Source organism: Choloepus didactylus, chromosome 21 (genome assembly GCF_015220235.1).
Source record: "Choloepus didactylus isolate mChoDid1 chromosome 21, mChoDid1.pri, whole genome shotgun sequence".
In the NCBI taxonomy this organism is placed as follows: Eukaryota; Metazoa; Chordata; class Mammalia; order Pilosa; family Megalonychidae; genus Choloepus; species Choloepus didactylus.
Window position 1 is genome coordinate 20,358,564 of NC_051327.1, and position 22,535 is coordinate 20,381,098.

General features: G+C 42.2%; 1 protein-coding gene across 1 annotated transcript in view; it reads left to right on the forward strand.

The window, feature by feature from the left end:
- The window catches only part of KPNA7 (karyopherin subunit alpha 7), a 124,558-nt gene extending 102,441 nt beyond the window's left edge, over positions 1-22,117 (forward strand). The window contains exons 7-14 of the mRNA XM_037814919.1: positions 9,049-9,131; positions 9,574-9,842; positions 11,308-11,390; positions 13,391-13,654; positions 15,270-15,503; positions 16,997-17,179; positions 20,793-20,939; positions 22,012-22,117. Coding sequence (XP_037670847.1) covers positions 9,049-9,131; positions 9,574-9,842; positions 11,308-11,390; positions 13,391-13,654; positions 15,270-15,503; positions 16,997-17,179; positions 20,793-20,939; positions 22,012-22,086 — 1,338 coding nt within the window. The 3' untranslated portion in view covers positions 22,087-22,117. The remainder of the gene's footprint in view (positions 1-9,048; positions 9,132-9,573; positions 9,843-11,307; positions 11,391-13,390; positions 13,655-15,269; positions 15,504-16,996; positions 17,180-20,792; positions 20,940-22,011) is intronic.
- Positions 22,118-22,535: the final 418 nt, after the last annotated feature.

The following is a 22,535-nucleotide window of genomic DNA, read 5'->3' on the forward strand; positions in this document are numbered from 1 at the left end:
TCCACTCATCTGTTGAAGGACATTTGGGTTGTTTCCATCTCTTGGCAATTGTGAATAATGCTGCTGTGAACATTGGCGTGCAGATATCTGTTCGTGTCACTGCTTTCCGATCTTCCGGGTATATACCGAGAAGTGCAATCGCTGGATCGAATGGTAGCTCTATATCTAGTTTTCTAAGGAACTGCCAGACTGACTTCCAGAGTGGCTGAACCATTATACAGTCCCACCAACAATGAATAAGAGTTCCAATTTCTCCACATCCCCTCCAGCATTTGTAGTTTCCTGTTTGTTTAATGGCAGCCATTCTAACCGGTGTTAGATGGTATCTCATTGTGGTCTTAATTTGCATCTCTCTAATAGCTAGTGAAGCTGAACATTTTTTCATGTGTTTCTTGGCCATTTGTATTTCCTCTCTTGAATCGGCCATCTTATCCTTTGGATTATGTTTGCCATATTTTTCCCTCTCTCTATTAATATCCTTTATTGTACCCATATCGAATCTCTTTAGTACTGAACCTTTCTCCAAGTCTCTCTGTCCTGTCTTTGTTTCTCTGTCTGTAGGGCTCCCTTTAGTATCTCCAGTAGGGCAGATCTCTTGTTAGCAAATTCTCTCAGCATTTCTTTGTCTGTGAAAAATTTAAGCTCTCCCTCAAATTTGAAGGAGAGCTTTGCTGGATAAAGTATTCTTGGCTGGAAATTCCTCTCACTCAGAATTTTAAATATATCGTGCCACTGCCTTCTCGCCTCCATGGTGGCTGCTGAGTAGTCACTACTTAGTCTTATGCTGTTTCCTTTGTATGTGGTGAATTGCTTTTCTCTTGCTGCTTTCAGAACTTGCTCCTTCTCTTCTATGTTTGACAGTGTGATCAGTATATGTCTCGGAGTGGGTTTATTTGGATTTATTCTATTTGGGGTTCGCTGAGCATTTATGATTTGTGTATTTATGTTGTTTAGAAGATTTGGGAAGTTTTCCCCAACAATTTCTTTGAATACTCTTCCTAGACCTTTACCCTTTTCTTCCCCTTCTGGGACACCAATGAGTCTTATATTCGGACGTTTCATATTATCTATCATATCCCTGAGGTCCATTTCGAGTTTTTCAATTTTTTTCCCCATTCTTTCTTTTATGCTTTCATTTTCCATTCTGTCATCTTCCAGGTCACTGATTCGTTGTTCAACTTCCTCTAGTCTTGTACTATGAGTGTCCAGAATCTTTTTAATTTGGTCAACAGTTTCTTTAATTTCCATAAGATCATCCATTTTTTTATTTAGTCTTGCAATGTCTTCTTTATGCTCTTCTAGGGTCTTCTTGATTTCCTTCATATCCCGTACTATGGTCTCATTGTTCATCTTTAGTTCTTTGAGTAGCTGCTCTAGGTGTGTCTCTTCTGGTCTTTTGATTTGGGTGCTTGGGCTTGGGTTATCCATATCGTCTGGTTTTCTCATATGCTTTATAATTTTCTGTTGTTTTTGGCCTCGTGGCATTTGCTGAACTTGATAGGGTTCTTTTAGGGTTTGTAGACCAGTTGAAGTCCTTATCTCTAATTTATCAGATCTACAGCTTCGTGGAGTACACTTTCTCTAACTAACCAGCAGGTGGCGTCCACGAGCCACCTGTTCTCCACAAGCCAGATCTCCCCTGCTTAGCCTTTTTGGTGAGTGGGGGAGTGAGTCTTGTGGGGCCCAATTGGTGTACCAAGCTTGCGTGTGTAGTTGGTGTTGCCTGCCCTGTATGTGGGGCGTGTTTCTGGGCAGTCGGGGAGGGGGGGTGGCCCTAACAGTCAAATCTCCCTGATGATCCTAGAGTTTTAAAGCTACTGCAATAGTCTAATCCTTCAGTTCAGTCCTGCCACAGTTTGTCTCTGCCACTGACCCACAAGTCTTTGGTATTGGCGTATGGCTCCTGAGACTTGCAAGTGGGCCCCTCTTCCAGGCTGTGCACCCCGGGTCCTCTGTTGAGGGATGACTGTGCTATGTCACAGGTGAGTGCCGTCCCCCCAGGGCAGTTCTGGGCTGCTGGGCTGTGTTGGGAGGCTCCCAGTCTGCTCAAATGATGGCTGAATGGGGCTCTGTTAATTCACACTGCTCCCCCTTCCCAGCTCTGGGACATTCAGCTGAGGTTGCAGGGAAGGCTAATGTCCACGCCCAGTTTTGTGGTGTGTGCCTGTTATTTGAAGCACTTCCGTCACACTGGGTTGTCTGGGGCAGCTCTGGGCTATGGGGCTGGCGATGGGCAGGAGTGTTTCCTGTCCACCAGGATGGTGGCTGTGAGCGGACACCCCCCTTTTCTTGGGAAGTTGTGTTGTTTAGTGAATTTTCTCAGCCACTGGATTATTGCCTTTTGTCTCAGAGCTCTCTTAGTTCTGCTCTTGACTTGACGTGCCCAAATTTCAATTCTTTGAAGCTTTCTGTATTGAGCTTCTTAGAGTAATTGTTTTAGAAAAAGCAAAAAGGATTTAAAAAAAAAAAAAAAAAAAAAAAAACAAAAACGGCCCTCCTCAGAGATCTAATGGGTTATTGAAATGCTAATAGACAAAGCAACCAGGGCCATTAAGGAAAGGTGCACAGGGCAGAGAGATCAGCCTTGCTTCGGGATTTGCATATGCGCCTCAAGGCCTGATCTCCGCCCTTCCCCTTTCTGTGTTCACCAGAACTCCAAAAATCCTCTGCTTTTATTTTGGAGTTTTTCGTGTTGTTTTTTTTCTATGCCTGTCTCCTCTCTGCTGGGCTGGCTGCTCTCAGAGTCTCTGGTGTCTGGTCTCAGTCTATCTATGGTTGGAGTTTGAATCAGTAGAATGAGTTTCCCATAAGAGCAGCCACTGCAATTCTCCCTTCTCCTTCCTGGAGCTGACAGCCCCTCCTCCCCCGGGACTGAGCCTGGCAGGGAGGGGCGCGGGTCCCCTGGCCGCAAAAACTTACAGATTTCGCTGATCTCAGCAGTTCCACGTTTTCATGAGTGTTGTATGAAGTATGCCCAAAGACAGATTGCTCTGTGGTGTCCAGTCCACACAGTTCCTGGCTTTTTACCTACTTTCCTGGAGGAGTAACTAAAACATACAGCTCACCAGTCTGCCATCTTGCCCCGCCTCCTCATCAACTTTTTGACAAATTCTTTTGAGGTACAGAAGCTTTTAAGTTTGAGGAGTCCCCATTTATCTATTTTTTCTTTTATTGCTTGTGCTTTGGGTGTAAGGTCTAAGAAGTGACCTCCTAATACAAGGTCTTAAAGATGTTGCCCTACATTATCTTCTAGGAGTTTTATGGTACTATCTCTAATATTGCGATCTTTAGTCCATTTGGAGTTAATTTTTGTGTAGGGTGTGAGGTAGGGGTCCTCTTTTATTCTTTTGGATATGGATATCCAGCTCTCCCAGCCCCATTTGTTATGTCCCTGTTCAGTGGTTTGGGGGGCCTTATCAAAGATCAGTCAACCGTAGATCTGGGGGTCTATCTCCAAATTCTCAATTTGATCCCTTTGATCAATATGTCTATCTTTGTGCCAGTACCATGCTGTTTTGACTACTGTGGCTTTATAATAAGCTTCAAAGTCAGGGAGTGTAAGTCCTCCTGCTTTGTTTTTCTTTTTTAGAATGTTTTTAGCAATTTGAGGCATCTTTCCCTTCCAAATAAATTTGATAACTAGCTTTTCCCAGTCTGCAAAGTAGGTTGTTGGAATTTTAATTGGAATTGCATTGAATCCGTAGATGCATTTGGGTAGAATTGACATCTTAATGACATTAGCCTTCCTATCCATGAACACGGAATATTTTTCCATTTTTTTAGGTCCCCTTATATTTCTTTAAAGTTACGTAGTTTTCTATGTATAGGTCTTTTACATTCTTGGTTAAGTTTATTCCTAGGTACTTGATTTTTTTAGTTGCTATTGAGAATGGAATCTTTTTCTTGAGAATCTCTTCAGCTAGGTCATTTCTAGTGTATAGGAACATTACTGACTTAGCATTAATCTTGTATCTGCTACTTTGCTAAATTTGCTTATTAGCTCAAGTAGCTGTGTTGTCAATTTCTCAGTGTTTTCCAGATATAAGATCATATCATCTGCAGATAATGACAATTTTACTTCTTCCTTTCCAATTTGGATGCCTTTTATTTCTTTGTCTTGCCAGATTGCCCTGGCTAGCACTTCCAGCACAATGTCGAATGACAGTGGGGATAGCAGGCATCCTTGTCTCATTCCTGATCTTAGAGGGAAGGCTTTCAGCCTCTCACCATTTGAGTACTATGCTGGCTGTGGGTTTTTCATGTATGCCCTTTATCATATTGAGGAAATTTCCTTCAATTCCTACCTTTTGAAGTGTTTTTATCAAAAAATCATGCTGGATTTTGTTGAATGCTTTTTCAGCATCTATTGAGATCATTTGATTTTTTCCTTTTGATTTGTTAATGTGTTGTATTACATTGATTTATTTTTCTTATGTTGACCCATCCTTGCATGCCTGGAATGAACTCCACTTGGTCATGATATATGATTTTTTTAAATGTGTCTTTGGATTCAATTTGCAAGTATTTTGTTGAGAATTTTTGCATCTATATTCATTAGGGAGATTGGCCTGTAGTTTTCCTTTCTTGTAGCATCTTTACCTGGTTTTGGTATTAGATTGATGTTAGCTTCAGAAAATGAGTTAGGTAGTGTTCCGTTTTCTTCACAATGGAATAATTGTATTCCATTGTGATCAGAGAATGTGTTTTGAAAGAGTTTAAGTAAGATTGGTGTCAGTTCTTTTTGGAAAGTTTGGTAGAATTCCCCTGTGAAGCCATCTGGCCCTAGGCATTTATTTGTGGGATGCTTTTTGATGACTGATTGGATTCTTTTTGCTTGTGATTGGTTGGTTGAGGTCTTCAGTTTCTTCTCTGGTCAGTCTAGGTTGTTCATGTGTTTCCAGGAAATTGTCCATTTCCTCTGCATTATCTAGTTTGTTGGCATATAGTTGTTCATAGTATCCTCTTATAATTTTTTTAAATCAGGATCTGCAGTAATGTGGCCTCTCTTGTTTATTATTTTGTTTATTTGGGTCTTCTCTCTTTTTTGATTTTGTCAGTCTAGCTAGGGACTTGTCAATCTTGTTGATCTTCTCAAAGAACCAACTTTAGGTTTTATTTATTCTATTGTTTTTTTTTTTTTGTTCTCTATGTCATTTATTTCTGCTTTAATCCTTGTTATTTCTTTTCTTCTACTTAGTTTAGGATTAGCTTGCTGTTTATTTTCTAGCTTCTTCAGTAGTTCCATTAATTCTTTGATTTTAGCTCTTTCTTCCTTTTTAATGTATGCATTTAGAGCTATAAATTTCCTCCTCGGTACCACCTTCGCTGCATCCCATAAGTTCTGATATGTTGTGCACTCATTTTCTTTTGTCTCTAGATACTTAGCAATTTCTCTTGCTATTTCTTTTTTAACCCACTTATTGCTTAGGAGTGTGTTGTTTAACCTCCAGATATTTGTGAATATTCTAAATATCTGATGGTTATTGACTTCTAATTGTATTCTATTGTGATCAGAGAATGTGCTTTGAATAATTTCAGTCTTTTTAAATTTATTGTGGCTTGTTTTATGGCCCAGCATATGATCTATTCTGGAGAAAGTTCCATGAGCACTAGAGAAGGATGTGTATTTTGGTGATTTGGGATGTAATGTTCTATATATGTCTGCTAATTCAAATTCACTTATCAGATTGTTTAGGTTTTCAATTTCCTTATTGGTCCTCTGTCTGGTTAATCTATCTATAGGAGAGAGTGATGTGTTGAAGTCTCCCACAATTATTGTGGAAACATCTATTGCTTCCTTCAGTTTTGTCAATGTCTCATGTACTTTGGTGCACCTTGATTGGGTGCATAGACATTTAGGATCATTATTTCTTCTTGTTGAATTGTCCCTTTTATTAGTATATAGTGACCTTCCTTGTCTTTTATAACATCCTTGCATTTAAAGTCTATTTTATCTGAGATTAATATCATTACTCCTGCTTTCTTTTGGCTGTAGCTTGCATGGAATAATTTTTTCCATCCTTTCACTTTCAACTTCTTTGTGTCTCTGGGTCTAAGATGAGTCTCTTGTAAGCAACATATTGATGGTTCATATTTTTTAATCCATTCTGCCAATCTGTATCTTTTAATTGGGGAGTTAAATCCATTCACATTCAATGTTATTACTGTGAAGGCATTTCTTGAATCAGCCATCATATCCTTTGGTTTTTATTTGTCAGATATATTTTTTTGCTCTCTCTCTTTATTTCCTTTAATGTACCATTACTAAAACTCTTTAGTTCTGAGCCCTTCTCTATACCTCTCCTTTCCTTTTTTCTCTGCCTGTAGGGCTCCCTTTAGTATCTCTTGTAGAGCAGGTCTTTTGTTAGCAAATTCTCTCAGCATTTGTTTGTGAAGATTTTAAGCTCTTCCTCATATTTGAAGGAGAGCTTTGCTGGATAAAGAATTCTTGGTTGGCAATTTTTCTCTCTCAGAATGTTAAATGTGTCATACCACTGCCTTCTTGCCTCCGTGGTGACTGCTGAGTAGTCACTACTTAGTCTTATATTGTTTCCCTTGTATGTGGCAAATTGCTTCTCTCTTGTTGCTTTCAGAACTTGCTCATTCTCTTCAGCATTTGACAATCTGATCAGAATGTGTCGGAGTGGGTTTATTTGGATTTATTCTGTTTGGAGTTTATTGGGCACCTATGATTTTCATGTTTGTCATTTAGAAGGGTTGGGAAGTTTTCCCCAACAATGTTTTTGAATACTCTTCCTAATCCTTTACCCTTCTCTTTCTCTTCTGGAACACCAATGATTCTTATATTTGTGCGCTTCATGTTGCCCATTATATCCCTGAGATCCATTTCAAATTTTCAAATTTTCCAACTTTTTTCTCTATTCATTCTTGTGTACTTTCACTCTCCAAAACATTTTCTTCAACTTCTTCGAGTTCATCTAATCTGCTGCTTTGTGTTTCCAGGATCTTTTAAATTTGATCAAAAGTTTCTTTTATTTCCATAAGCGCATCTATTTTTTTTTATTGATTCTTGCAAATTCTTCATTATACTCTTCTAGGGTCTTCTTTATGTCCTTTATATCCTGAGCAATGATCTTGTTGTTTGTGATTACTTCTTTGATTAATTGCTCCAAGTTCTTTGTCTTCTCTGGTTTTTTGATTTGGGCATTTGGTTTAAACATATCTTCTGGTTTCTACATATCCTTTAAAATTTTCTGTTGTTTTTGGCCTCTTGGCATTTGTTTATCTTGATAGGGTTCTTTTAGGATATGCAGGCTTATTTGAGCAATTATCTATAATTTGACAGAGCTACAGCTTGGTGGAGTACACCTTCCCTGACCTACCAGCAGATGGTACCCCTGAGCTATTTTCTAATTGTTCCTGGCTATTTACTAGTTGCTCTAGGGGACTAATTAAATTCCACACCTCCCTATGCCACCATCTTGCCCTGGCTCACATTCTAATTTTTTTAAGGTTAGTAAAATAATAGTTTTAATAATGTTGCAACTCTGGAAATCAGATTCTCCTCTCTCCCCAGGGTTTGTTACTATTAGTTGTTCATTTGTTTGTTTGTTTAGTGACTTCTGAACTAATTCTGTGCAGACAGTATTTTTTGTTGTGTGTAGCCACTGAAGTCAGTGGTCAGTTAATGGTTGGGCAGAGATTTCCTTAACTATCTAGAACAAAAAATGTCTCCCAGTCTTTGCCAAGGGCTCTGTGTACTTGTTGGGGCATGTGTTCAACACTCAGCCCATCAGCTTCCAACTCTGCCTTAGCCTTCACTTCCTGCTTGCACAGAGCCTTGGGGTCAGTCAGAGGTGGGAGCTTAGGGGCTTCTTAAGTCTTTCACGAATGTGTTCACAGCCCTCCTTTGCCTGCATATGACCATCTAGATTTTCAGAAATATGTCAGATTGTCAAAGCCCCTATGACCATCTCATTCCCCAATTTTTCCTTCTAAGCTTTTTTGTTAGTTTATTTTTTGCCCCATCTATTATCTACTGCCTCAGGCAGCTGTGAACTTGAATAATTTCCTTTAATTATTAGAAAAACAACAATAGGGAAAAGACTTTTCTGCACTAGATGAGTCCCAAGTCAGGTAAAATAAAGAGAGCCTTGCAGCTGGGGTCTTCCGGGGAAACACCAGACAGGTTAAATAATGACAACTCTCTGGGAATGAGTCTTTGATGGAGCTCCAACCCTTCTCTGTCCCTCAGTGTCTGGTAGGCTACTGTTTTTTCACCGTGACTGTGGGCAGTTGTTTTTCAAGCCGGAGGAGGTGAGTGGGAATGGAGCAAGTTAAAATGCAAGAGAGCTCACTGTTCTTACCAAAATTCAGCCATTTTTCTTGAATAAATACTTCCCAACTCGAATAAACAGAATTGTTTCAAGCCTTTGGTTAATTTCCAGAGTTCTGAAAAAGTTGATTTGGACCATTTTCCAGTTTTCCCATTGCCTTTATGGAGGAGAGAATTTTGGTGGTCCGTCCTCAGCCATTTTTGCTGGCATCCATTAGCATGTTCTTACTGTACACCTTTAAAAACCTGGTGGGGGTCCAAGTGATAATAGAAATTACCCTTCCCTCCATTCACTGGGTCCTGTGAGACCACCAGTGTTCTTGCCTCCCCTAATATAGACCAGCATATGGGAAGGGCATCCTGTTCAAGCCAGCCTGTTCTTGTCAGATGGGTGGCTAAACTATTCCTTCATCGTTCCTTTTTACAATTTTAATTAAACTTTTTAATTAGAGCCGTTGTAGGTTTACAGAAAACTCTTGCAGAAATTAGAGTTCCCATATACCTCCCCTCACCCATACGGTTTTCCCTCTTAACATTTTGCATTAATGTGGTACCTTTGTTACAACTGATGAAACAATGTGTTATTAACTATAGTCTATAGTTTTACATCAGCCTTCACTCCTTGTGTTGAATAGTCCTATGAATTTTTGTGTTTTTTTTTTAAATTTTTATTCTGGTAACATGTATACAACAAATTTCCTTCATGGTTCCTTCTGGCAGAGACTCTGATCTGAATATGTATCTCCTTGCAGATCAGCCTCACCTTGGATGAAATCATCAATGGAGTGAACAACTCAGATCCAGACCTATGTTTTCAGGCTACCCAGGCAGCCAGGTATTCCCCAACAGACGTCTGCTGTTTGCTGGTTTATGGTAGACGTGAGCTTCTCTAGTAGCCTATTTAGTTCCTTGGCATTGGCAAAACACCCACAAAATACAAGAAAAGACTAGTCCGTCCAGACATGAGATGCACTTTCTTCTCTATGCTGTCCTTGAGGGCAACTTAAAACATTCACTGTCTTGTCAGAGATGAATTACTTGATTTAAATTGGCCTCTGCAGGAATCTCAGTTCATAGATAATCCCTCTAGGGAAAAATGTTGCTTTATCACTGCAAAGTGCTACAAGCTGAACTCTAGGATATTAAGTAGCTCTGGCCCGGCTGTTTGTCTCTCTCATCTGTTAGTTAGGAATGCCAAGAACATCTATCAAGGAGGTTTTTAATACCTGCCTTTACATGACTTTTTTTTTCTCCCTCTCTTCTGTTTCACTGCATAGGAAAATGCTGTCCCGGGAAAGGAACCCCCCTCTAAAACTGATCATTGAAGCGGGGCTCATTCCTCGTCTGGTGGAGTTCCTGAAGTCACCCCTTTACCCCTGCTTGCAGTTCGAGGCAGCCTGGGCTCTGACCAACATTGCTTCGGGGACATCGGAGCAGACCCGAGCTGTTGTGAAAGGAGGAGCCATCCAGCCCTTGGTGGAGCTCCTGTCTTCCCCCGACCTGACTGTGTGTGAACAGGCAGTGTGGGCTCTGGGTAACATTGCAGGTGAGCCTCCCTCACTGGGCAGAGAAAGCAGCAGGCTGGGCACACAGCATGCCATGGGAGTCCTTTGGGTAGAGTAGTAGGCTCAGTGTTCTGAAATCCCTCTGCTCGGGGTTGAATCATGTCTTCCAAGAAGGGCCATTAAAATCCTAACCCCTGGTACCTGAGAATGTAGCCTGACAAGGAAATATGGTCATTCAAATGGAATGAAGTTAAAATGAGGTCATACTGGTGTAGAGTGGGCCCTTAATCCAATATGACTGCTGGCCTTCTACAGAGACTTTCTGTCTTGCATTTTGTGTGGTTTAGTAGGGCACAAGTAAGACCGGTAAGACCGGGCAGTGTCATGTCACCATTGCCTTGCCTGGTGGATGAGTACAAATGGGGATTTCTAGGGTTGTTGTAGTTTACAAATGCTGCCGGAATGCCAAACACCAGGAATGGATTGGCTTTTGTAAAAGGGGGTTTATTTGGTAACACAGTTACAGTCTAAGGCCATCAAGTGTCCAAGGTAACACATCAACGATCGGATACCTTCACTGGAGGATGGCCAATGGTGTCTGGAAAACGTCTGTTAGCTGGGAAGCCACGTGGCTGGTGTCTGCTCTGGAGTTCTGGTTTCAAAATGGCTTTCTCCCAGGATGTCCCTCTCTAGGCTTCAGCTTTTCTCCAAAATGTCACTCTCAGTTGCTCTTGCAGCATTTTGTTCTCTCTTAGCTGCAGCTCCTCTTCAAAATGTCACTCTCAGCTCCTGTGCATTCCTCAAAGTGTCCCTCTTGGCTGTATCAAGCTCATTCCTTCTGTCTGAGCTTATATAGTGCTCTAGTAAACTAATCAAGGCCCACGCTGAATGGGCAGGGCCACACATCCACGGAAACTATCCAGGGTTATCACCCACAGTTGAGTGGGTCACATCTCCATGGAAGCACTCAATTAAAGAATTACAGTCTAATCAACACCAGTATATCTGCCCACACAAGATTGCATTGAAGACCATGGCTTTTTCTGGGGACATAATATATATATAGTACAAGGGTCTAAATGGGTTATCTAGCCAAAGGAGCAGACAGCTGATCACCAACATCCATCTATCTCCCAGACTTTGTTCTGCGTTTCACTTGGAAGTTACTGCCCCATGCCAAAGTCTTCTGAGACGGCAGCTTGGTCGGTGGCAACCTTCATCTTCCTGAGAACCAAGCTATGAAATGCAGCCGGCATTTAGAGCACACCGCCTTGACCCACCAGCTTCTGCTGATAGCAGCTGCTGCTGAGTGTACCTGCTGTTGACTCAGGACAGTCCATCTAACTTGTACCTTGGAGATCCAGGATGGAGTCAAGGAATGAGTCTGGGCCTCTCACCTTTACAGCAGACTTTTCTGTTTTTTTTTTTTTTTTTTTTTTTAGTTAGTCACCCACCCAGGGTTTTCTTAGTTCCCTCTGTGAATGTCATATTCTGATTTATTTGTAGGTGATGGCCCAGAGTTCAGAGACATCGTTATCTCGAGCAACGCTATCCCACATCTGTTGTCCCTGGTTTCGTCAACCATACCAGTGAGTGTCTTTCAACTGGACGACCTCGTTAGGTAACACATTCATAAGGCTGGGAAACTTGGAGAAGTAGTTCCAAATCAGTGCTAGGTCATGTGACAGCTGCCTGGCCTCTAAGACAGGATTTATGAACAAGGCTAAAGATATTTTGGCTAAGATTGACCCAGATTTGTTCTTAGGGGTCAGAAGTGCTGACCTTTCTTTTGGGACATTGGAAGAGATCCTCTAAAGTCTCTCTAAGCTCTCCATTCAAGGGGCACAGGTATAATGTCTCACTAGTTCTGTTCATGGGTGATAAAGACTTGAAGTCTAGAGTCAAAGTTGGCCACTATGGCAATAATAGAGGACTGCCTGGTTTAGGAATTAAGCTTGGGCTCTGGATTGGCCTTGAACAAAAATGAAAAGAAGTTAGCTTTCAAAAGCCGAGGGAACATGTGCAAGAGCTCAGGGTAGGAAAACACCTGACATGGTTGAGCTAGAAGAAGGCGAGCATGAACAAGTGAGTCTGCAAGGAGACAGTGGTGTAAGAAGGCAAGCAGGGGATGGGGTTTAGACGTCATCCTGGTGGCAGTGGGGAGCCTTTCAGAGGACTTCAAGCTGGGAAGCGATGCAGTGTGACCAAAGCAGATTGACCAGGGATGGTGATGGGATAGATGTGGTAGGGAGAGAGAAAGAAGCAAGGATTCCCCAGGTTTTGGTTTAGGTTGTTTAGATGATTGTCCTGAAGAAATGGGGAAGACATAGGAAAGAAGGAATTGGAGCTTTAGTTGTAGAAGTTAAGTCGAAATCAGTTAGGGACATGACGGCAGCAGTGTCAACTTGCTGGATGTGCAGGTCTAGAAGGTGGTGTGTTCACATAGTCATCCTGCTGGCAAGATCGGCTAGAGTAGGGGTCAGCAAACTTAATCTGGCCAGTCACTGATTTTTGAAAATAAAGGTTTATTGGAACACAGTCATGCCCATTTGTTTATACATGTTGTGACTGTTTTTGTGCTGCAGTGGCAGAGTTAATTTGCTGCAACAGAGACTCTATAATCTGAAAAGATGAAGATATTTACTATAAGGCCATTTACAGAAAAAGTTTACCAACCTCTGACCTAAAGTGGTGGGGGGAGGGGGCCAGATAGGGGGAGCTGGCTGGCACCAAGTCCCGGAGACTCGAATATTCAGACAACAAGGCATAGCCTGCCAAGAAGACTGAGAAGGAATGGCCCATTCGGCAATAGAAAACCAGAAGGTTTGTTGTCACAGGTGCCAAGGAATGCTTTTTCAAAAGAGAATGACCGGCTGGCTACAAGATACAGCTGAGAGAGGGACAGTAACTTTAGAACTAAAAAGCAGCCATTGGATTTAGTGACTTGGAAGGAGCTGATTTACAAAGAAGTAGGGGCAGAAACCAGGCTAGAATGGGTTGAAGAACAAATGGGAAGCTGTGAGGTAGGCCTGAATATAAACAACTCCTTGGGTGAACTGTGAGAAATGGAAACGGAGTGATGGCTAGAGAAGGGCAGAGGGAAGCATTTGTCTATGTTAAAGGTCCCAGGGAGTGTCTCCGTGCTGGTAGGAGTGACCCAGGGGAGAGAGGTGATCCTGGGGCTAGAGTCTTCAAAGGCAAGAAGGGATGGATCCAGAGGCAGGGTAAGAAGACCAGTCCTTGAGTAGAATGTGGTTATGTTGTGCTGGTAGAGTCATAGGTTAGTGGGAAGACCAAGTACATCTGCTTGATCTTTATCTTGTCAATGAAAACCGAAATTAAGTCACTAATTGAGTAGAATGGGGAAGGGCACTTTGAAGAATTACATCCCTCTAACACTTGAGTATGAAATTTAAAGCCCTGTGACCTTGATACACATCACTACCTAGAACAAGTTCGTAGCTGAAGCTCAAAAGCTTTGGTTCATTCATACCAGTCAATAATATCCATCCAAGGCAGCAAGGACACACTGCCATTTGCATTTTGTCTCCTTGGCCACCTGGTGCTGGAAGCAGTCTTCTTATTACAGATCACGTTTCTGCGGAACATCACGTGGACCTTGTCCAACCTGTGCCGGAACAAGAACCCATACCCTTGCCCCAAAGCGGTGAAGCAAATACTGCCCGTCCTCTTCAACCTCCTGCAGCACTATGACAGCGAGGTTCTCTCGGACACCTGCTGGGCCCTGTCCTACCTCACAGATGGCTGCAACGAGCGCATCGGCCAAGTGGTTGACACGGGGGTCCTGCCCAGGCTGGTCCACCTTATGAGAAGCTCAGAACTCAGTGTCTTGGTAAATGTGGTCCTGGGTCCCCTCTGTATCTCTAAAGGCCTTTAGATTAGAGTCTGCGAGTCATTCATTTAGCAAATTCTGATCTTCCCACACCCATGTCTTCCAACGTCAGCTCTTATCCTTTACCTACAACTATTACTCTGGTCTTTACCGTCCTCTAGCCAAAGACTTGAATCTGTTTAGATCTAAAATCCTGGATGAGTGTTAAGTAACTGGCTTTTTCTTAATCTGATCATTAGAAAAGACAGAAAATCATCAAATGAAAATTTTTTATAATCCTACTTCCCAATGCATGTAGACTTGAACAAGTAGCTGATATAGGAAATTATCTATCTATCTATCTATCTATCTATCAAAAGTAAGCTCATTATAACATTTGAATTTCTTGCACAAGTATAAAAGGACATTTCCTCTTATCCTCTCCCCAGTTTGTTTTTAGACTACTTCAAATATAGGTGTAAAGCAAATAAAAGGAATATCTAGCACTTTGCTATGTTATTAAACTAACAAGTGTTACTCACATAATATACTGCTTAGAAACATGGGGGTGTTGTATTTAAGGTGCCTCTAGTCTGCCCGTTTTGATTTCTGTGCCTGATACTGCATATTGTGAAGACTTAATGGTCATCTATTTTGAGATTAGTATAGAATTCCTCGGAGGTCAGTGTTGGTTTAGGAATAGTGTTGGGGCAGGGGGCATGGAGAGCGTGAAGAGAGTATCTGTAAGAAGCTGCTTATCCCAGGCATCTGGGGCCCAATTGGGGCTGCCTGGGCAAGGCTGTGATTGGCCTATAGCACTGCTTCCATTTCTCTCTTGAGTAGCAAGTACGTGGCATAATATGCTAGGAAAACTCTAGAACTGTTGATGGATTGTACGGGGCTGCAACCTTCCTGTGCAGAGAAACAAAAATAAATCCACGTTAGAGCTCCTAGTACAGTTGTTGTGTTAGCCCAATTGTAGACTCTTCCTGGGGACCTTCAGGATTATTGTGAGGGGGTTTGTGAACATGCCAAGAAATGCCACTGGGCTCCCACTAGCTGCAATTACAGGCACACCTTGGAGATATTGCAGGTTTGGTTGCAAACCACTGCGATAAAGTCAATGTCGCAATAAAGCAAGTCACACGAATTTTTTTGCTTTCCTGGTGCATATAAAAATTATGTTTATACTATACTGTAGTCTATTAAATGTACGATAGCATTTTATGTCTAAAAAAATCAATGTACATACCTTAATTAAAATGTGACACAGACACAGAATGAGAGCATCCTGTTGGAAAAATGGTGTCAATCGATTTGCTCGACGCGGGGTTGCCACAAACTTTCAATCTGTAAAAAATGCAATATCTGAGAAGCGCATAAACCGAGGTCTGCCTATAAATACACAACAGAAGCTTGACACTCATGCTAAATACAAATTCAGTAGAGATTATTACGTGAGAAACACTAACAATTTAGCATTTTTTCCAGTGTAAAGATATGAAAAGGACAACATCAATTCTTGATAGAGGTATCCCTTGCTCATTCTTCCACACAAGACAGAAATATTGGCTGGTAAGCTGGTACTGTGATAAGTCTGCAATATTTAGTTACACATCTGGACCTGCTCTTCCAGATCCCTTCTCTCCGTACCGTGGGGAACATCGTCTCGGGAACAGATTACCAGACCCAAGTGGCCATCGATGCGGGTTTGCTGAGCGTGCTGCCCCAGCTCCTGGGGCACCCCAGGTCTTCCATCCAGAAGGAGGCAGCCTGGGCCCTGAGCAACGTGGCTGCAGGGCCTTCCCAGCACATCCAGCAGCTGATTGCTCACGGCACACTGCCATCCTTAGTGGCTCTGCTAAAAAACGTAAGTAGCTTCCAACTCGTCAGTCTAGAAGCGTATTCATAGACATCACAACCAAGTTATGAAATGTAAATTTCCTAGCCCTCTCTATGAAAGGAAAGGGCCTTGCACTTTGGAGAGCCCAGTAAAAATTTGGAAGCCCCAATTGGCACTGCTCAATTCAAAGGTGAGCCCACAGCTCAACCAACCAGAAAAATCTCAAACCGGCAAATACTGGCTTATCTCTACTTGGTGTTAAAAGAATGTACCATCTAATTATCTACCCACCAAATGATGGAGGAGCATATTTTTTATTTTTATCTAGGGGGAAAACATCAGGTTATGGCGATGTTATACACTAAAAAAAAAGGCAGCCTTTTTGGTGTGCAAATTAAATTGATTAAAGTGGTAATATAAACAAAAAATCAAAATATAAAAATAGAGACACAATAAAACTTTCTTCTGACTCCCACTTTTCTTTCCCAGGAGCAACTACTAACATCAGTGTTTCCTTTTGCCACCTTTTAATGAATGAGCTATGTTTAAATCAATCTACACATGAAACAAATTGGTAGTGGTTCCCTGGGGTTGGAGGCTAGGAGGCAGGTAGAGTTTGTTGGGGAGAAGTTACTGGCAGTGTTGCTGCTCTCAGGTTGGCTGATAGGTTTTCCGGTGGGTTTCCAGGTAAGCAACAGGTATGAAAAGGTAGGAAAAAGGGAAAGTTCAGGTGTGTGACCAAATCACTGCATCTTCTGATCCATTGGACACATCCTATCCTGCTTTCTATTGTGGGTCTGTATATGTCCTAATAGGAAACCGCCAACTAGAAATCAAGGAATAATCTTTCAGGGCTGTGCCTTTTGAACTATAACTTCCTTGGAGCAAGTTGTTTGTTTTAAGCTGAGGTCCTCATTTTCCCGTAGTCATAAAAGAAGAAAGAATTCCTTGGCTTGCCGAGGGTTAGAAGGATCCACAATGAAATACTGTTATGTCTCTGGGCAAGATGCCCTTTATAAATACAAGGGATTCACTGAGTGATACTTCAGTGGCCTTGCTCTGCCATCTCTCTCCTGGCTCATTCCTCTAGATCATGTTTGTGTGCCCAGTTTTGTAGCCATGGAGCTTCCTGTCCAGAGTTTTCACTGGGTCGGAAAGACCAGAAATGTGAACATAGGACACTATAACCTCAAATGACAAGCAGAATTCCTAGTCTATGTGAATTACTTGGATTGGTTTATGTTGGTTCCCTTTTTCCCCATAGTTTGACTTAGGGAAATGGGTCTATTTGACCTTAGAACCTCCCCCTAAGATCCTATTTGGGTCCACCTACCTGATTCTTGGGTTTTCAAAGATGCTGTCTTCTGCTCAAGACCTAGAGGCAAGTGGCCACGGTGTTCTACATAAATGGCATGTTCAGCCTGGGCTGTCAAAAGCCTATCTAGAAACTGAACCAAGTTGGCGGCACTTTATCTATGTCCTTCAGGAACTAGAAAAATGTTAACATTCCTTTTTGGCAGGGAGAATTTAAAGTCCAGAAGGAGGCTGTCTGGATAGTGGCTAACTTCACAACTGGGGGAACCATGGACCAATTGGTCCAGCTTGTCCACTCGGGAGTCTTGGAGCCGCTGGTGAATCTGCTCACCGTCCAAGACAACAAAATTGTTCTCATCATCCTCGATATCATCTCTTATATCCTCCAGGTGAGCTGTTCCCAACAGGTTGGTTTCTAATAATGGTTCTTAGATTTAGTTAAGACATTTAATTTGGTTCCTAAACCCAAGGCGGATTCTCTCCCTCCACGCACCCCATGGATAATAAAAACAAGAGGGCTTTCAAAGCAGGACTATCAAATTCATTTCTCAAATGAGCATCTGCCAGGAAGTGTTGCGGATGTTCAGGATGTGATATGCCAAAGTTCCTTGCTCTACTGGAGCTTACATATGAGCAGATGGGGAACAGATACATCAGGTAGGATGTTATGGATAAAGGAAAGTGGGTGAGGGGATAGCTACTGATGGCTCGGGGTGGGTAGAAGATGTTGCTATTTTATATGCAGTGCTCAGGGGAAGCTGCTCTAAGGAGGAGCGTTTCAGCAAAAACCTGAAAGAAGTGAGTGAGCCAGGTGGATTTTGGGGGAGAGGTATTCTAGACAAAAGGAATAACAAGGAGGGGCTGTGGCCAGTGCAGGGGAAGGGGATGGGACTTGGTGGGAGATAAGCCTCAAGGCGGCTAGTGACCAGGTCACATAGGGTCTGTGAGAACTTTGATGTTTATTCTGAGTGAGACAGAGACCAATGGAAGGACTGAAGCAGGAAGAAAAAGATGTCAGTGAGCCACGTGGTTTAGAAAGCTAACGCATATGATGTACTTGGAGGAGTGACACGAAGGTAGTAGGGATAGATTTTGAGGGGCCAGACTAAAGTTATTGCCACCATTCAGCTGTATGGTTGGAAAATGGAATACAAAGCATTGTACTGGAATTCCAGAAAAGTCTTATTTCTGAAATAGAACAAAGTTAAATCAATATTTATGTACTGTTTGTGTTGGTTATCTATTGCCACCTAACAAATTACACCTTAGTGGCTTGAAACAAACATGTTCTCACGTGGTATCTGGGGTTAGGAATCTGGGGGTGGCTTTGGTGGCTGGTTCTAGCCCGGGGTCTCTTGTGAGGTTGCAGCCAGGATGTCAGCTGGGGCTGCCACATCTGAAGGCTCAACTGGGGCTGGAGGTCCAGCTTCCCAGGTGGCTCCCTCACAGGCCTGGTAAGTTATTCTCACTGGGTGGATCTCATGGTAGAGCTGCTTGAGTGTCTTCACGGCATGGAAGCTGATCCAAGAAAGCAAGGTGGAAGACAAACCTTAGAGGTCACACTCTGCCATTTCAACAGTATCCTTTGGGCTACACTGGTTAGCCCGGTTCAGTGTAGGAGGGCACTAGATGGAGGTGTGATCATTGGGAGGTGAAAACCACTGAGGGCCATCTTAGAGGCTGGCTATATTCATTTGGTTTGTAACTGACCCATTTGAAACACTTCAAAGTAACACCAGGGAACTCCTTTTTAAAAGCCCACTTTAAGCATCCTTTTCATGTAGCTATCTGGGGAAGAACAGACCAGACTTGAAACACAGCCCAATTAGACACTGAGACTTTGAGCAAATCACACAGATAAAAATCAGAGACTCAGAAGCTAATAGACAAAGTTGAACATAAGTGTGTGAAAGCACACCGGTGGCTATAGAAATATAATTTCATATTCTTCATCAGTTTGATTTGAAGTAAATGCTTGAAATATTGTTTGGGGAGAGTCTGGGTGAATCACACCCAATGGACCAAAGAAGACCCCGGAATCAGAGGCACGTGGGACAGGGAGGGTTTAGAAAGATGAAAATGCAACAGGAGACAGTTTCACCCAGGCAGCAGAGCGCTGCTGGGATTCCTGAAAGTAACTTTGGGACCATTTTCTTTCCTTCCTAGAAAAGAAATCCTTCTCCCGGGTCCCAACTGCCTTTTAGTTTATGTTCAGCTCCCAGTTCCTAGTTTCTTTCTGAGGCTAATGGAGGACTTTGGTTCTTGCCTCATTTTCTTTACCCCAAGACCATAACTCATCTTAGACCTACAGATGGGATAGGAGGGCACAAAGGCTTAAGCATACATCCCACGGTCTCATCAGGTAGACAGTGCAGCTTCAATAACGTTTAATTTGATCCACAGGAGGTTTTATTACTATGCTCACAGAATTGCGACCGGCCCTTCAGGTCAAACATGACACCAAAGCACTTTCTTTATCTCCCTCTGCTTGCCTCAAATATGCTGTTTAACTGAACCATTCCCTCTTTTCATAATGTGCAACACATTTATTCCTTCAGACCTTTGTGTCTTCTGTCCCTTCCGGTGGGAATGCTGTTATCCTATGATGAATCCTGGCCAAGTGCCATTCATTTAGAATGTGTGCTACTGCTGTGCTACCTTCCCACCTGCAAATCTGCTATAACTTAAGCCTATTAAGTTTATCATATTATATTTATTATACTATAACAATTGTTGGCTCATCTCCCCCAACTGTCTGAATTATCCCAAGTCCTTATCTAAACCACATCTGTATCTCTGGTTTTGCATATCTTGCCCATAGTATATGTAAACATGTTTGAATGAGTGGCCCTAGATGTTTAACCCAATGACCAGCGTTATTTGTCTCACGTTTCATTGTCTGCCGTGGCATGTTACTAAGCGTCTCCCGTCTCATAAGGCTCCCCAGGGAGTGTAGAGCCAGAGCTGCTGCAATTACATGGCATTCATGTAACATTCTTTAAAACTGCATTTAAAATAATTTCCATTTATAGTAGGAGCTAACTACTAATAGCAATAGGATATTTTATGGACAGTACTGCAGACCTCCTTATTTGTGAATTTGCCTACTCACTAAAATTTATATGTAACGCCCAAATTAATACCCAAGGAGCTTCTGCTGTCATTTGCAGACATGCAAAGTGGCAAAAAGTTTGAGTTGGCCAGCTGAAGTCAAAGAAAACGACACTCTGCTTCCTATTTCGGCGTTCATATTGTAAATAAGTGTCTTTCTCACGGTCTATTTAGTGCCATGTTGTTTTTTGTTGCTTTGTTGTGTTGTTTTGTGTGTGTGTTTTCTTGCACTTTTATGCTTTCTCCTGGTGATTTCACTGTTTAAAACGGCCTCTGAGTATAGAACTGATGTTCTTTCTAGTATTCCTAACACAAGAAAGCTGTGATGTGCCTTACGGAGAAAATACGTATGTTACATAAGGTTTGTTCAGGCGTGAGTTACAGGGCTGTTGGCCTTGAGTTCAGAGTTACTGAATTAACAATAAGGTGTCAACAGAAACACACATAAAAAACGGTTCTGTATTGGTTGCTTGATGAAAATGTTTTGCCTGGAAGCTCACAGGAACCGAGCCCTGTATTTCCCTTAGGAGCAGTGGTTCAGAATTTGCTAACTCAGTGTTAACGGTAACTTTATAGAACATAACTACTGCAAATAAGAATCAACAGTACATTCAGAAAAAGAAATCATGCCACAAAAGCTGATAGTCTAGAAATATTGTATTTTATCGATGAAAAGAAACCAACCTATATATCACATAAATATCTGAATTAAGAGGAAGATCAAGTAACTCAAAACAGATTTGGGAAAAGTGAAACCGCGACTGCCCCTTCTGGAACGGAAGCCTTAGATCTCATTCCACTGGTAGAGCAGATGCCTCCACTGCGGTGACAGAGATTCTACCTCATGAGCTTTCCTGCCCAAGATCTCACCTTTGCTTACTGCTCTCACAGGCGGCAGATAAAATTTCCAAGAAGGAGAACCTGTGTCTTCTGATAGAAGAGCTTGGAGGGCTGGATAAAATCGAGGCGTTACAACTTCACGAGAACCGTCAGATTGCCCAGACTTCTTTGAGCATTATCGAGAACCACTTTTTCGAGGTGAGCGACCCTGGGGTGTACAGGAGGGCCCACACCTCCTGGAGAACTGCTCGGTGGCCCTCACCTGCCCTGTGTTTGTGCTGCTGCCACGAGGCAGGTGAGCAGACAGGTGGGCTTCTCGTGGCGTGTCCTCCTAACCCAGGTCTGAGTTTCTCCCCATCCGCATTGTAAGGGCTGCCTTTGAGCAGCGTGGCACCTGGAAACTGTTCTTATCCCAAAGAAACTCATCTTGCTGCCTCTTGTTTAGAATTTCATTTTGCTCACCTCTTTTTCTCTCTCTCTTTTCTTTATTTTTTGGGGGACAGGTAGGGAGGAAGGAGAATATGATGCCAAAGTGATTTTTTTTTTTAAACCAAGTTTTACAATTAAGGCAGCCTCAGCATCTGGAAAACAAAACAAAACAAAACCATTTTGTCACTTACCGTATATTGTCTGTTTCCAGAATACGGCGTTTTGGAACACATTCCACAAAAGGCTTCTTTACTGTTTTCTACAGAAGCCGGAAATAATGGTCATAAACTTTAGACAATTTTCATGGGGAAGATGAGCTCAAAGTTCTCGAGTGGCAGGTCAAACATGAGGCCAGGGGTTTCAGAGTGGGTGATGCTTCTGTTAGATGTCAAACTTGAATCATCAGTGAAATCTGGGGCCACATAACAAATAGGTCCAGGTTGGTGGTTGCTGCTAATTGGAGGCAGCTACTCTTGGTTTGGGACCAAAAGGAGCCTGTCAAAGCAGAGAAGACCTGGGCTAAAGGCTCTATGTAAACCTGGTAAGTAGAATTATCCCTTAAGGGAGGACTCAGCCAAGGGCTCCCAGAAAAGCCTTCTGATCTAGAAGGAGCGGCTACAGAGTTGCTCGTCGTAAGGATGGTGTTCTCTGTTTCAAAACTGCATTCTGAGTCCAGCCTGAGAAGTAGGCCAAGGGCTTCCCTCCTTCAGTCTCCTCTCTGAGGGAGACTTGAAGCAAACTTCAAGCAAATTCTAATCCACAGAAGATGTTAAGGCGTCAGTGGTGTGGCAATAACATGCTGAGGACCCCGGGGTAAAATAATGTCTCTTCTTCTCTGAAGGAAGAAGATGGCATAATTCTCCCCAACCTGGATGGAGAGCATGATCTCTTCAAGCCTGTAACGAAAAAAGCCTAAACCTTCACGGTTTCTAAACCGACAATCAAACCCTCAAGGATAGCTTCTTTAAGAAGCCTTACTCCTAACGTCTTAGCGTATCACAGGTGTAAAGCTTTTTATATTTAATGTTAATAAAATTTTCTGAGATTTTCACCTCTGTCAAAACTTGAGTTAAAATTGTGTCTTAAAGCCACGTAGATTTCATCTCCCAAGAACGCTTGGTTTAGTGATTACATTCAAGGATCTTAAAAGTAAGGTAACATCTTCAAAATGGAGTAGAATGTCCTAGATATCTAGAGAAACTTTGACTAGTAGATGCAATGGCACTGGTTCTCGTTGCCATAGGGACGGTGTTATGATTTAGTTTTCTTTACTCCATCAATTATTATCCTGACACTGCCAAGTTGAAGATGAGAATCTACCCTAGAAACTAAAAATCCCTCTTATCCTTCCCAAAAAGTTTGGGC